We start from the raw sequence: 16,802 nt of genomic DNA on the forward strand, positions 1-16,802 counted from the left end.
TAAATAAAAACTTAAAAAAAAAAAAGGATTTGATATCCAAAATATATAATTTCTACAACTCAACACCAAAAAAACCCCAAATAAGCTGATTAAAAACTGGGCAAAGGATCTCAATAAACATTTTTCCAAAGAAGATATACAGATGATCAAGAGACACATGAAGAGATGCTCAGTATCACTAATCATTAGGGAAACTTGAATCAAAACCACAAGATAATACCTCACACCAGTCAAAATGGTTAAAATCAAAAAGAGAAATTCCAAGAGTTGGTGATAATGTGAATAAGAAGGAATCCTTGTGTACTGATGGTAGGGATGAAAACTGATGCAGCCATTATGGAAAACAGTATGGAGCTTCCTCAAAAAACTAAAACAGAACCATCTTATAATCCAGTAATTCCACTACTGGGTATTTACCCAATGACAATGGAAACACTGATCGAAAAGATGTTATTTTGGGGATCCCTGGGTGGCGCAGCGGTTTGGCGCCTGCCTTTGGCCCAGGGCGCGATCCTGGAGACCCGGGATCGAATCCCACGTCAGGCTCCCAGTGCATGAGCCTGCTTCTCCCTCTGCCTGTGTCTCTGCCTCTCTCTCTCTCTCTCTGACTGTCATAAATAAATAAAAAAAAAAAAAAAAAAAAAAGAAAAGAAAAGATGTTATTTTGCAGCACTATTTACAGTAGGCAAGATATGGAAGCAACTCAAAAGTCCATCGATAAGATAAATGGATAACGAAGATGTGGTATATAGATATACACAGTGGAATATTACTCAGCCAGAAAAAAAGAACAAAATCTTGACATTTGCAATACATGAATGGATCTAGAGGGTATAATACCAAGTGAAATAAGTCAGACTAAGAAAGAAAGACAAATATCATATGATTTCACTCATATGTAGAATTTAAGGAAAAAAAAGTAAAAAAGAGATGAAAAAAAGAGACTGCTAAATATAGAGAACTGATGATTGCCAGAGGGTAGGTGGGAGGGAGGAGGAGATCAAAAAAGTGAGTATCACTGAAAAGGAAAAACAAAACTCCATTTATTTGAAGTCAATATTGTTGTCTATGTAGAAAATCTCAAGGAATCTACAAAAAGAAAGAAAAAAATCTACTGGAAGTAATAAGGAAATATTGCAATATCACATGATACAAAGTGATGATATAAAAAAGTTAACTGTTTTCCTATGTCTGAATAAAGAACTGGAATTCCAAATTTTCAACTGAAAAAAATATCATTTACGAAAGCACCTCAAAAAAAGGTACTCAAGTGTAAAATCTAACACAGTATGTATATGCAGAAAAAAGACAAGTGATGGAAGAAATCAAAGATCTAAATAAATAGAGACAGTCCATATTCATCAATAGGAAGACTCAATATGGCTAAAATGTCAATTCTCTCCAACTTAATCTATAAATTTAATGCAATATAAATAACCACCCCCCAGCTATTTTGCAGATATTGACAAAATGATTCTGAAGTTTATATAGAAAAGAAAAGATCTAGAATAGCCAACACATGGGAGAAAAATGAGAATTCACATTACCTGATCTTGAGATTTACAATAAAGCTACAAATAATCAAGACAGCATATTAGTGCTGAAAGAGACACACAGATCAAAAGAACAGAATAGAGGGTCCAGGAATAGATCTACCAAGATAAATTCAACAAAGGCAACAAAAGGAGAAAAGATGGTCTTTCAACCATGGTGCTTAAGCAATTAGATGTTCATGTAAAACAAATTAACCTAGAAACAGGCCTTACACAAATATTAACTAAAAGTGAAGCAGAGATCTAAGTGTAAAATGCAAACTATAAACCTTCTAGGGGAAAATACAGAACACAGAATATAGGAGAAAAATCCCTGTGACCCTGGACTTAGTGATGAATTTTTAGATACAATAAAGTATATTATTCCATGGCGGGAATGAATATTATTAAAAATAAAATCTTTTGCTCTGCAAAACACATTTCTAAGAAAATGAAAGGACAAGGCAGAGACTGAGAAAAGACATTTGCAATACATGTATCTAATAAAGGATTTACATCCAAAAAAATACAAAAAAACATTTTTAAAAAAAATTTTATTCAAAGACAGCCAGAGGGAGAAGCAGGTTCCTGCAGGGAGCCTGATATGGAACTCAGTCCCAGGGCCCCAGGATCATGCCCTGAGCAGATGCTCAACTGCTGAGCCACCCAGGGCCCCACAAAAGAACTCTTAAAGCTATTGAAAAAAAAAGCTGAAAATTGGGCAAGAGATCTGAACAAACAGGTCACCAAAGATATAAGGATATGAACATGAACAGATGCTCAACATCACCTGTTAGTGGGAAAATGCAAATTAAAACAAAAACGAGACAACATATTTATTAGAATAGTTAAATCTAAGATAATGACAATTTCAGTTCCAGAATCAGAACAAGGATTCTGATTTGTAGTTGGTAGGAATGCAAACTGATACTGGACTTTTGTAAAAATAGTTTGGCGGTTTCTTGCAAAGCTAAACATACATACATACATAACCACCCAGCAATTTCATACCCTATGTGCCTGAAAACTTACATCTGCTTAAAAACCTACACATGAAAATTTCTGCCCCTTAATTCATAATGACCCCAAGCTGGAAGAATAAAGAGTCCATGAGTTAACAACTCTGAAATCATGTGCATGTATGCTGGAATTGAACAATCAAATAAATGAAATCCAGGTGATGATAGGCAGATTCTCAATGTTAGAGCATGAGATTACACACAAGCAAGGAGAGGAGGTTAGAATGTTCCATGTGGTAATGATTACAACAAGAGATAAGAGTATAAACTAATATTTAGCTTAATATATAGATGGTTAATATTGAAATACTTATATGTACATATAAGTATATACATGATTGAATATATGCATATATTTCCTTGTTCAGTTAACTGAGAGGGCCTGCAAGCAATGACACACCAGGAGCAAAAGACACACCTAGTCCCCTAATCTTGGTTTCAACACTATGCTCCAATGAAAAGAACCAGAACAGGAGACCCAGGATTGAGTCCCACGTCGGGCTCCCTGCATGGAGCCTGCTTCTCCTTCTGCTTGTGTCTCTGCCTCTCTCTCTCTCTCTCTCTCTCTCTCTGTCATGAATAAATAAATAAATAAATAATCTTAAAAAAAAAAAAAAAAAAAGAACCAGAGCTATTTAGGAGAAAAAAAAAGAAGCCTAATTCTAGAGCAAGAAATACGTAAGATGAATCTGGAAAATCTACTAGTAGGAAGTAAGAAATATTCAAAAAATAATGGCAGATGTCAAAAGACAGAAACCAACAAAAAATGCTTTTTAAAAAAATTTATTGATTTAGAGAGAGAGAGAGAGCACACACATGAGCAGGGGGAGGAGCAGAGGGAGAAACGGAGAGAATCTCAAGCAGCCTCTACCTTCAGCAAAGAGCCTGACATGGGGCCCAATCTCAGGACCCTGAGATCATGACCTGAGCTGAAATAAAGAGTCAGATGCTCAGCCGACTGAGCCACCGAGGTGCCCCTAGAAGATGCTTTTTAATAACCAACCTGAGCAACAAATGAACAAGGTAGCATTGTACCATAACCAAATGTAAAATGTAAAATAACTAGCCATGAATTCATATTGATATAAATAAATGAATTAGTAAGTAGAAGAGAATAGAAAAATCTCCTAAACAGAATTCCTGATAATTTATGTAGCTACTCCAGCATGAAGGAGGTAGAGTTTAAGTTCTCAATTCCTTCCCAAGAGTACAGTATGAAAACAGACTAAATTGGGACGCCTGGGTGGCTCAGCGGTTGACTATCTGCCTTCGGCTCAGGGCATGATCCCGGGATCCAGGATCAAGTCCCACATTGGGTTTCTTGCAAGGAGCCTGCTTCTCCCTTTGCCTATGTCTTTGCCTCCCTCTCTTTCTCTCATGAATAAATGAATGAATGAATAAATAAATAAATAAATAAATCTTTAAAAAAAAAAACACACAAAAAGAACAGACAAAACAAAGAGTAGCTTTACTGCTACTTGTGACCACATTACTTCAGCCAAGTGATCAACAGTAATATATCACTGTAATGAATCATGTTGAAAGCACTCACCCTTGATATGATGTGACCAAATGACATTATATCTCTGTGTTCTTCCTCCAAGAAACCCATAACCTCAGTCGAATCACAAAAACAGCAGCAGACAATTCCCAATTGAGGGACATTCTACAAAACACCTGAATATACTCCTCAAAACTGCCAACGTTATCATAAACAAGAAAAGTCTGAACTGTCATAGCCAAGGGGAGCCTAAGGAAACGACTAAGTGAAATGTGGTATCCTGGAACAGAATACCTGCAAGGGGGGGGGGGGGGACACACACAGATCAATTATCAAAAGACAAATTATATACCATAATAGTTTGCAACCATATAATAGGCAAGTATTAGTATCCCTAATATATAAAGAGCTAAATAAGAAGAGAAAGAAGGAGGAAGAAGAAGGAGGGAGGAGGAAGAAGAAAGAAGAAAGAAAAGGAGGAAGGAGCAAGAAGAAGAAGAAGGAGAAGGAGAAGAGGAGAAGGAGAAGAGGAGGAGGAGGAGGAGCAGCAGCCAGAAACCCAAGGGCAAAATGGGCAAAAGATATGAACAAATGGTTCACAGAAACGTAAATACATCTTTCAGATATGTGAAAAAATATTCAACCTCACTCATAGTTTAAAAAATTACAGATACAAACTTTATAAAATACCACTTTTTATCTATCAGTTGCCAAAGTTCCAAAAGTTGAACCACGTGTCCTATGGGAGACTCAGCTGTGGACACACACTCATGCAGTATCAATGGGAATATAAAATGATACCATAATCCCAACTGATCACATTTATCAATTGTATTCACCCTTTGGCCTGGCATCACACTTCTGGGAATTTACCTGACAAATAACACTTATATGTACAAGGTCATTCGTTAGAATGTGGTTTGTAGTAGCAAAAGGTTTGAAATAGTTCAGAACTAATATCAGAACTGGTTATCAGTTTTAAAAACTATGGAACATCCATGCTTGAATTACTATGCAGTTATAAGAAAGAAAGAAGCAATCCACGTTCTGTTTACAGAAAGATGCCTGGGACAGGCTGAAAAAAGAGAATAAAAGCAAAGAAAGAATGGAAGATAGTGTTTAGACTCGCTACTCAAAGTGTGGTTCCCTGGGCAGCAGAGTCAGCTTCACCTAGGTTTTTAGAACTGTAAAACCCAGGGTCCCACAGATCCACTAAATCAAAATCTGCATTTAACAGGATACCAGTGATGTACGGGAGCACCTAAGTTTGAAGAGCCCTGAGTATGATGGGTTCCCTTCTAAATAAAAGTAGAAGGCATATAAGGATACATTTTAACTGAATAAAGAAACACTGGGAGGACAAACAAGAAAGGCTGACATCTACAGGAGGGTGACCATCCACTCAGGTTTGTCAGGGACTGTCGCAATATATGCCAGCTGTCTCATCATCTCATCAGAACTGTAGAGAACCTCTTTCATTCTCAGTGAAAATGTCTCAGTGTAGATGAGAAATAAATGTCACCCTTCCTGGAGGGAATGTGACTTAATCTTTAACCATGTTAACATATTACTAATTCAGAAGGATTTTATTTTAAAGATTTTATTTATTCATTCATGAGAGACTCACAGAGAGAGAGAGAGAGAGGCAGAGACACAAGCAGAGGGAGAAGCAGGCTCCCCATGAGGAGCCCGATGCAGGCCTTGATCCTGGGACTCCAGAATCATGACCTGAGCTGAAGGCAGACGCTCAACCACTGAGGCACCCAGGTGCTCCCAGAAGTATTTTATTAAAAAAAAAAAAAAAAAAAAAAAAAAAAGGAGAGAGAGAGACAAAGCCAATCAGGAAAAAAAGACAGACTGGAAAAAAAAAAAAAAAAAAAAAAAAAGCAGTGAGCCAAGGATGGATCAGCAATAAACCCAAGGAGAGGCAAAGTCTGGGGCAAAAGGGAAAGACACCATTGTGAGGAACAGAAAGCTAGGAGAGCTAGGATGGGGGTGTCAGAGACAACAGAGACCGAGGATTATGCCTCAGGACAGTTAAGTAAGACCAAAACAAAAATTGGATTTGATGACAAGTTGGTGGCCTTTTCTAGAACTGATTCAGGTGAGCGGTGGTGGTTAAGGAACAAGAATGTGTTCCCGTGGTTGAAATGTAAAAGACAAATGCAGAGACCAGGAACACCTGGGTGGCTCAGTGGTTGAGCCTTCTGCTTCAGGGCGTGATCCCAGGGTCCCAGGATTGAGTCCCACAGTGGGATCCCTGCAGGGAGCCTCTTCCTATGTCTCTGCCTTTCTCCATATCTCTAATGAAAATAAATAAAATCTTAAAAGAAAAAAGAAAGAAACACAGTGATCAAAGCCAGAACTCTGCCACTCAAGCTAGGACTACAAAGAAGCTGACACAAATACTATGGAGAGTTACTTGGAAGACGTGCAGTCCCCACCATTCTGCCAGATCTTCAAAGTTTTATTCTTGGATCAAACAGGACCCTGAGAGAGCTGTCTACTCAAATCTCATTGTTTGGTCCCCTGAAAAGCATCCACATGTCTTTGCACGCTGCTGTGTCTATCAGAAATGATCACAGGCAATTTTGTTATTAAAAAGATCAGAGAAAATTTTACAACTTGCACAACTCTGTAAATTTAAGAGTCCTGCATTTAATTCTGCCAGATGCTCTTTGATTTGCTACTCTCAACATTTTTCCCTTAAAGTAATTCTTGCCTATTCCTTCTTTTCCTTTTTAAAAACATGAATCCATACAAACTTTAGAAAACCCATCTTAAAGCAAAGCAGGAATAAACAAACAAAAAGCTTACCTGAGATCTGTTCATTTTCCACTCTTAGTGGAGGAGGGAGAGCTGAGGAAGAAGGAAGGAAGAAGTTAGGAGACACTTGGCCTGCCTTGCGGTTCCTGGATTTACCTGCCTTCACAGCATCACATACAAGATACTTACGTGTCCATGTGTGGCTCCGATATATGTTGAGCTTAGACATGATACTTTTCACTGAGTGAATGTAAACATTTGTTTCTTATTGATTTATTACCAATTTAGGTTCTGTGACACAGAAAAATTAAAAACATGAGAAGATGAGTTTAACATTTTACAGTAACCTAAAAGGAGGAAACACTATGGATTTGTCAGAACTGATGTGGTAGGGAAAAAAATCAAAAACCCAAGCCACATTGTTAATCTGTTTTCCTTCTAATACCATTAATCCCTTGAGGTCAGAGAATCGAAGAAACCTCTGGAAAAAAAGAGATGGGAGTGTTCAAGGCAAGATAAAAAATTGTTCTAACCTGCTTACAACTTAGTAAGAAACTATCTTTGAGGGGCACCTGGGAGGCTCAGGCTGTGATCCCAGGGTCCTGGGATGGAGTCCCACATCCGGTTCCCCACGGGGAGCCTGCTTTTCCCTCTGCCTGTGTTTCTGTGTCTCTCCTGAATAAGTAAATAAAGTCCTAAAAAAGGAAAAGAAGAGAAACTATCTTTGACTTAACAGTGACAAGATGGGCAGTGGCCTGGGAATCTGCAGACTTGGCCTCTAACCTAACCTGTTAGGTTCTGCCCCTAACAAACTGCACCGTCTCACTTTGTCACCTTCTCAAACTCAACTGTTTCCCCCCGTTTTTCAATTAAGGTCAGAACAGATGACCTCCAAAAAGACTTGCCTGCACTACCATCCTGTGCGTCTATCAGGCCAGGAGAGCGGGACCCTCAGCATCTTTCTAGATGCCATCAACAACAGGGCGCTGTTTGAGGGCAGTTTGCTTCTGGAAATAGTGAACGGAAAATGAGGGGAGTCGGGGGTGCTCCCCGAGGAGTGATGACGGAGCTTCCTGGGCGCTGGCTGGTAAGCCTTTCATTCCCGACCATGCCCTCACCATGCCCTCACGAACTCTCCGAAGAGGTGCCATCTCCTGTGTGGCCTGTCTGTCCTCCCCTCTCAGCTCCGGCTCACCGCGCTCTTCTTAAATTTGTCCCAGACCTTCCACCGTCACTCAGCCTTCGATGGCTTCAGGATACCGTCATGCTCATACATAACAAATAACAAATGAATACCTAATACATGACCACTGGGGGCTGGGGAATGCCAGGGCCAGGAGAGGGCCGAGGGCCGTGGGGACTGCCTAGTCCAGCCTCTCCCCTCCTCCACTGCACAATGAGGGAATTGAGAAGCGAGGGCCCTAGAGACTGGTAGCCCCAGCCTCCTGAATCACGGAGGTAACAGATCAATGCAACAGCAGCTGACAAAACGGGAGTGCTCAGAACGACGCCGTGCGGCAGGGACGACTGACGTCCACACTTCACAGATGAGGACGCCGAGTCTGGCGTGACCATTCGGCCAGAGCGGTTCACCCCACCAGACGCCCGGCCCGGCCGGCTCCAGGCGGCCCGCAACCGCACCCCTCCGAGGAAGCAAGCCCGGCTCACCAGGGACGCAGGGACGCAGGGACGCAGGGACGCAGGGACGCAGGGACGCAGGGACGCAGGGACGCACGTCACAACGTCAGGCGCGCACGCATATCGTGCACGCGCACTCGCGCCGCCCCGCGGCCCACCCCCTCTCCGTGGGCCCGGCGCGCACACGTCACACACGCGCACTCTCCACCCGCGGCCGCACGACGACGCAGCCCGCTGGTCGCTGGGGCTGGACTCCGCGGGCCCTGCGAGCCCGAGCGCCCTCGTTCCCACGCGGGACTCCGGTCTTCTAGTCCGAGACGGCCCCGCCCGCCGTCCCTTCAACTCCGCAGGCGCCGCAGACGCCGGGGTCCCTCCGGGCTCCGCGGGCTCCCACCCGCCACCCGGCACCGCCCCCCCGTCGGACCCCCGAGCCACGCGGGGCCCTCGCGGCCCGCGCCCCCACCCCCTGGGCCTCACCCGCAGCTCCCTCGCCGCGTGGACCCGGAAGCCAGGGCAGGTTTCCCACGAGGGGCTGGAGCCGGGGAAAGGCGAGCCGGCAGGAGAAGGCGGGGATGCACATGCGCAGAGGGACCCGAGCGGCGCGGCGGCGGGTAGCGGGATCTGCTCCTGGCCGCGGGCGCTGGGGACGTGCCGCGCGCGGGGAGGGATGCCTCGCTCCGGAGCCGTGGGACGCCAGCCCCTAGCAGGACCTCAGCGCGGATTAGGGGCGGGAGGACAGGGCGTTCAGCGCCTTCCTCAAGATTCCCTTCCCCGGTGTGCTCCGTGCCCATCCTGAGCAGAGGGCTGGGGAGCCCCTGCCAGCTTGGCTCCTGCTTCCTGGAGCCGGGATTCTGTCCTTGCACCTAGGCGCGCGCCTCGCCTCAGCCGGCCCCTAGGAGGGGGCTGTGCAGGAGTGTCCTGGAGTACGCGGTGTCTGCGATCAGCAGGCCCGTTCCCGAGTGGCGGACGCCGCAAGCTAGCCATTCGGTATCACACAAGACGAAAAGCCGTTCTTCTGTAAGGGACTGTTGGTACACCAGACCTGAGGAAAGCACGCCCCCCCCCACCCCCGTATACGGCCTACACAGGCTTCCCCGACAGTTGCCCGATGTTGACATGCTAGAGAACTGCGGTACTTTTGTCAACCAGTAAGGTAACTCGGGTGCGATTCTGTTGACTAGATTACAGGGTTTATTCACATTCCGTCAGTTTTCCCGCCCATGTCCTTTTACTGACCCAGGGATCCAATCCAGGAACCACAGTACATTGAATTATATCTGCTCCAATCTCTAAGAGATTTTTTTTTTTTTTTTTGCCTTTCCTGTCTTTCATAACCTTCACATGGTTGAAGAAGAGTAGTTAGGTATAGTGAAGAATATCCTTAAATTTACGTTTGTCTGACGTTTTCTCCTTACTGGACTGAGGTTATAAATTTTGAGGAAATAAATCCCAGAGAGGATGTGCTATAGATCAGGTGACATGATATCAACACGATTTGTCATACTACCTCTAATCACTTGGTTAAACTGGTGTCTGACAGGTTTCTCCACTATATAGTTAGGATTTTTCCCTTTCCGGTCTACACTAAAAAGTGGGTTGCTAAGTCTCATGCACACTCCAAGACACAGGCAATAAGCTCCATCTGGAATTTGTGGTCATATTTTAAAAGCACCGCATGTATTAGTAAATTTGAGGAGAAACAGGCTACCCAAGAATACTGTTTCTATTTAGAGCTTTGGCCACTAATTTTATCATTCATTGCTGAATCTTGCCTGCAACTTTTACTGTGGTGTTCTAAAGGGCTATTTCTATTTTACTTCAATATTTATTGGGATTCTTCTGTAAAGGAAAGATTTTCATTTCCCCCATTTATTAATTCTGTCATTTATATCAGTACAGACATGTTTATTTTACTCTTCGCCATTGTTAACCCCACCTTTCTCACCCAACCCTTTCATCTGTTTTATGTCTTAAGGTTTTGACTTTTTCAGAATGTCAACAGAATTATATAATAAGTATCTCCTGGGACGCCTGGGTGGCTGAGCGGTTGAGCATCCCTTTAGCTCAGGGCATGATCCCAGGGTCCAGGATCGAGTCCCACATTGGGCTCCTTGCAGGGAGCCTGCTTCTCCCTCAGCCTGTCTCTCTGCCTCTCTCTCTGTGTACCTCTAATGAGGTTCATTCCTTTTTTATTACTGAATAGGATTCCATTTTAGATATTACATTTTATTCACCTGTTGAAGGATACTTGAGTTTTTACCTGTTTTGGTGATTATGAATAGATGTACTATATATATATATAGTACATTATACATTTTTTCTTTAAAAAGAAAAAAGTATTTCCTGAGTTTGGCTATTTTCACTTAGCAAAATTCATTTAAGATTCATCCCTATTGTTGCTCCTTTTCACAAATCAGCTCCTTTCTCCTCCCTCTTTTCATTTCATCTGATACTATTGTGTTATGTTGCTCATGTTGTTCCAGTTTGGGCATTAAGAGCTATCTCACAGGTTGGCCTCTGGGTCCTTTCTCCAAATTCTTATAATTGTTTTTTTTTTTTTTTTAAGATTTTATTATTTATTCATGAGAGACACAGAGAGAGAGAGAGGCAGAGACAGAGGCAGAGAAGCAGGCTCCATGCAGGGAGCCCAATGTGGGACTCGATCCCAGATCCTGGAATCATGCCCTGAGCCAAAGGCAGATGCTCAACCACTGAGCCACCCAGGCGTCCCTCTTATAATTGTTTCTGAAGTACTTCTTACTTTTTGTCACACAGGATGCTTCAGGCTCCTTGTATTTTCTGTGCCCCAGCCCCAGGATCAGGCATTTTTTCAGAGTCCTGATTCCTTTTAATTGGAGAAATCAAAATCTGAGCTCTAGGTGTGCTGATCGGTCCTGGGTGAAACTTTCTAGACCCTCTCAGCTGACCCCAGCTAAGAAATATATGTATGTGTACCAATCCGTGCTAGTCATCTGCATCACACTATCCATACTTCTATACCTATCTGTATACACACACAGGACTACATATATGAAAATTAGTGAGCTAATACTAAAATATTTTAGTTTAACCCAAGGTTCATTCTAGCCTTCCCACCCACCCCTTGCTTATTTTTAACTTCATAGACACCAAGATACCTGGTTACCATTATCTACAATATATATATATTCTTCTTGCCCTTGCATACACGTAGTTTCAGAATTGCTAACTCCTGGAGAATTTACCAACTAGAGTGTTTATGTACAGTTCTGTTTGTTTTCAGTCTCAACACATCCAGTCAAAGTATTGGTTTACGGAATTATTTAGGTTAGCTCTTTTACTCCCATTTTAAAACAATTAAGATTATGTGATACATTTGTAAAAATTGTAAACACAGAATGGCTTGTCACAGTCTGCATTGTATTTGTACCCTGTTTGATTTCTTTTCTTTATTTGAATAGAGTTACATTCTCTCTTCATGGTGTACAGCTCTGAGTTTTGATGAATGCATCCCCATGGTACCATGTGCCATAATCCTAATTACTAGGTTCCCCTCAGGTGACCTGTTCTTACTCAGCTGCCCCTTTCGCCCCAAACCCCTGGCATCCACTGATTTGTTCTCTGTCCTATAATTTAACCTTTTCAAAAATGTCAAAATAGATTGAATGATATAAAATGCAGTTTTTAGGTTTAACTTCTTTCACTTAAGCAAAAATCATTTAAGATTTTTTTTTTCCTGGGATGCCTGGGTGGCTCAGTGGTTGAGCATCTGCCTTTGGCTCAAGTCTTGATCCCAGGGCCCTGGGATCGAGTCCCACATCGGACTCCTTGCATGGAGCCTGCTTCCCCCTCTGCCTATGTCTCTGCCTCTCTCTGTGTGTCTCTCATGAATAAATAAGTAAAATCTTTAAAAAAAAGATTTTTCCTATGATAGTGTGAGGCATTAGTTCATTCCTTCATTCCTTTTTTATTACTGAATAGTATTCTATTTTAAATATTACGGTTTATTCACCTGTTGAAGGATACTTGAGTTTTTACCTGTTTTCGTGATTATGAATAGATATACTATACATTTTATATATATATAATTATACTATATATTATACATTGTGTTGAGGATTTTGTGTTGACTTAGTTTTCATTTCACTTGAGTAAATACACAGGAGTAGGATTTATGGTAATTTATGGTAAGTATATGTTTAAATTTATAAGAAACTTTAAAACTGTTTTCCAAAATGTTTATATATTTTTGCATTCCCATCAACAATGAATAAGAGGTTTGTGTGTGTATGTGTGTGTGTGTGTGTGTGAGTGTGTAAGATTTCATTTATTTCAGAGAAATCATGAGCACAAGCAGTGGGGAGAGGCAGAGGGAGAAGCAGCTTTTCTGCTGACCAGGGAGCCCAACAACGCAGAGTGGTATCCCAGGACTCTGGGATCACTACCTGAGCCACCCAGGTGGGCTCCAGTGAATGAGAGTTCTTATTTCTCAAAATCCACAGCGGCATTTTGTATGTTTAATGTTTGTCTGTTTTTTGTTTTGTTTCGTTTTTCTATTCTAATAGGCGTGTAATAGCCTTATGGCAGTTTAAATCTGCATTTCCTTATAAACTGATGTTGTACATGTTTTTCACATGCTTATGTGCTAGGTCTGAATCTTCTTTAGTAACATTTCACACCTTTTGTCTGTTTTAAAGTTCAATCATTTATTTTATTTTTGTTTTTAATAACTATATATTCTAATACAAATACTTTGTCAGAGATGTGATTGGTATTTTATTTTATTTTATTTATTTTTTATTTTATTTTATTTTATTCTATTTTAATTTTTTTATTATTTTATTTTATTATTACCAGTATGTGGCTTGTCTTGTCATTTTAACAGTTTCTGAACGGAGCAAGAGGTTTCCATTTTCATAAAGTCCACTTTATCAGTTTTTCCTTTCATGGATTGCAATTTTGGTGTAAAACTCAAAAATACTCTTTGCATAACCCAAGGTCACAGAAATTTTCTCCTACCCATTCATCTTGAAGTTTTAGAATTATAAGTTTATTTAAGTCTAAAATCCAGTTTGAGTTAACTTTTGGAGGAGGTATGAAGTATAGATTGGTGTTTTTATTTTGTTTTCATGTTTTGCATTTGGATGTTTAAATGTTCCAGCACCATTTGCTGAAAAGACTGTCTTTTCTCACTGAACTGGCTCTGTACCTATGTCAGCAGCCAAGTGGACATATTTGTGTGGGTTTATTTTTGTTCCCTCTATTCTGTTCCATCACTGATTTCTGTATTCATCCTTTCACCAATATAACAGTCTTTTTTTTTTTTTTTAAGATTTTATTTATTCAGGAGAGACACACAGAGAGAGAGAGAGGCAGAGACACAGGCCAAGGGATAAGCAGGCTCCCTACAAGGAGCCTGATGTGGGACTCGATCCCAATCCCAGATCCCAGGACCATGTCCTGGGGCAAAGGGAGATGCTCAACCACTGAACCACCCAGGCATCCCCAATATCACAATCTTTAATATTACTGGTTTAGAGTAAGTCTTGAGATTGGGTAGCGTGAGACCATCAACTTTATTTTTCTGCAAAATTGTTTTGACTATTCTAGATCTTTTGCATTTCCACATTAATTTTATAATAAGCTTGTCATAACAATACATAGGTTTGCTTGGATTTTTACTGGAACTACACTGGATCTATAGATTAAGTTGGGAGGGATTAACGCATAATATTGAGGGTTACACTTTGGGTTCCCTGCTCAGTTGGGGAGCCTACTTCTTTCCCTCTCCCTCTGTCCCTCCCCCCAACTCATGCTCTCTCTTGCTATCTCTCTCTCAAATAAATAAAATCTTAAAAAAAGAAAAAAATATTGAGGGTTACAAGCAAGGAACACTGTATATCTTTCCTTTTTTTTTTTTTTTTTGGATTTTCCTTAATTTCTTTCATCAGTGCTTATAGAGTTAAGCATATAGATCTTGTATATATTTGTTAAGTTTTTGCATAAATATTCTGGGTTTTGGTACTTTTAAAAATTATACACAGGGCACCTGGGTGGCTCAATTGGTTAAGTGTCAGACTCTTGGTTTCAGCTCAGGTCATGATCTCAGGGTCATGAGATCAAGCTCCGCATCAGGCTCTGTTCTCGGCATGAGCTTAAGTTTCTTTCTCTCCCTCCCCCTGCTCACCTGCTTTCTAAATAAATAAACAAAATCTTTTTAAAAATGTATTTGGCCACTGTTAGGTGAAATGTTCTATCAATGTCAATTAGGTATTTGGATGGTAGTGCTATTTATGTTGAAATCCTGACTGATTTTCTTTCCACTGAAAAAAATGCCAATGTCTTCAATTAGGATTTTTCTATTTTTTTTCTTTCAATTCTATCAGTTTTTGCCTCCTGTATTTTGAAGCTCTGTTGTTAGATGCATACACATTTAGAATTGTTATGCTTTCTTGGTAATTGGTCTCATTTACCCTGTGTAATGTTGCTCCTCATCTTGGATAATATTCCTTGTGACATGAGTTTATCTAGTATTTATATAGGTTTTTTCAGGTTTTTCTGGTTAGCAATTGCATGGTATATTTCCATTCTTTTCTCTAAACCTGTATGTATATTCAGATGTAATTTGGGTTTCTTAAGAGAATAGTTAGATATTTCTTTAAGCACTTTATATATGCCATTCTATTGCTGTCTGCTTAGTTTCTAGTGAGAAAGCTTCTGAAAGCTGCTGAAAGTGTTTGCATATTATTTGCTTTTGTGTGAACATCTCTTTTTGTGAGCATTTATTCATGGTAATCTTTTTTTTTTTAAGATTTTATTTATTTGCTCATGAGAGACACAGAGAGAGAGAGGGGGGCAGAGACACAAGCAGAGGGAGAAGCAGCCTCCTCGCAGGAAGCCCAATGTGGAACTTGATCTCAGGACCCCAGGATCACACCCTGAGTCAAAGGCAGACCACTGAACCACCCAGGCCTCCAATGGTAATCTTTTTGATAACTATTGTACATGATGTGAGTGTACATTCATAATATTGCATGAACAACCATCACAACTATTTTCAACATGAACCAAGACCTAAATAAAAAACATTGTTGAGAATGGTATTTGCAAATATTTGCCTATGAATCAAGAACAACATTACCTTGGTCCTACTGTTCCTACTACATTTGCATTAAAGGAGAAAACGTGTGTGGGCTCTGAGGCCTATAAAGTCTTCTCGGGGTTAAGGAGTCTTTGAGTCTAAGACCCTTGAAGACCTGAAATCTTGGGGTGGTGAGAGTATACAAAAAATCCTCCCATTGATTTGGTAGGGTCAATAATGCTCTTGGTGCCAGGAGCCTAGCAGCCACTGGGAAAGTGGCAGTAACTTTGCTCACTTGAAAGTATGTATTACATTCCTAAAGACCGCATCTATTTTCTGAGGATGTTATCTTCCAATTGGCAACATAACTGAATCTCCAGTAAGCCATTCTACTTTTCAGTTAGGCTAGCTGTTTCAGTGTAATAAAGTATTTGGTAAGACCAGTTAATTCAATGGACATGAACTTAATGGTGCACTTCCTTTGCTATGAAATGAATTTCTTGACCAAAGGAATACTATGATGGTGAATAAGGCATTCTTTGAGACCATGACTAGTGGTGCTGATAGGAGCAATGCAGATAAGAAAGACAAATCCATATCCAGAATATGTATCTGTTCCAAAAAGAATAAATCTCTGTCCTTTCCATGATGGAAGAGGTCAAATATAAATCAGCCTGCCAGGAGGTAGCTTACTAGTTCTCCCAGATAATGTTGCCGTATCAGAACTTGGTGTTAATCTCTGTTCTTGATGACTGACTTGGCACTTAGCAGTAGCATTATCTAAGTCAGTCTTGGTAAGGGGAAGTCCCTATTGTTGTCCATGTATAATGTCTATCCCTATCTATTCTTGATGACTAATTTGGCACTAAGCAGTAGCATTAACTAAGTCAGCCTTGGTAAGGGGAGGTCCATATTGTTGCCCATATATAATGTCTATCCCTGCTAACATGGGTACTTTATTCATGGATTTATTGAGACCATGATCACTGTAGTAGATGAGGAAAGAGGCTTGCTGACATTCATAGACCATACTACTTTGTGCACTTGATCAAGAGTACCTTTGGTGGACATTAAGCTATTAAGTCATAAATAGTGAAGGTATGAAATTTTCATCTTAACTTGCAAGCTAACAAGTTAGCTTGCCATATAGATAAATTATTAGCTGTCAGAAAGATAAAATCACTAATGTACACTTGCACACAAATACAGAACACACAGGGCAGCCCTGGTGGCTCAGTGGTTTAGCGCCGCCTTCAGCCCAGGGCGTGATCCTGGAGACCAGGGAT

The 16,802-nt window shown here is 40.9% G+C and overlaps 1 protein-coding gene across 6 annotated transcripts in view; it reads right to left on the reverse strand.

Annotated features, from left to right (window-relative positions):
• Window positions 1–9,041, reverse strand: part of LOC144312042 (zinc finger protein 248-like) — a 31,109-nt gene extending 22,068 nt beyond the window's left edge. Inside the window, exons 1-3 of one of the 6 annotated variants that reach the window (XM_077894345.1) lie at window positions 7,937–8,480; window positions 7,008–7,109; window positions 6,870–6,911 (exon numbers count right to left, since the gene is read on the reverse strand). In XM_077894345.1, coding sequence (XP_077750471.1) covers window positions 6,870–6,884 — 15 coding nt within the window. In that variant the 5' untranslated portion in view covers window positions 6,885–6,911; window positions 7,008–7,109; window positions 7,937–8,480. Of the gene's footprint in view, window positions 1–4,103; window positions 4,290–6,869; window positions 6,912–7,007; window positions 7,110–7,936; window positions 8,481–8,933 lie in introns of those variants that run through there. The other 5 variants (XM_077894346.1, XM_077894347.1, XM_077894349.1 and 2 more) reach the window with 5 other exon arrangements.
• Window positions 9,042–16,802: the final 7,761 nt, after the last annotated feature.

This window comes from Canis aureus, chromosome 4, assembly GCF_053574225.1.
Source record: "Canis aureus isolate CA01 chromosome 4, VMU_Caureus_v.1.0, whole genome shotgun sequence".
NCBI classification, from domain to species: Eukaryota; Metazoa; Chordata; class Mammalia; order Carnivora; family Canidae; genus Canis; species Canis aureus.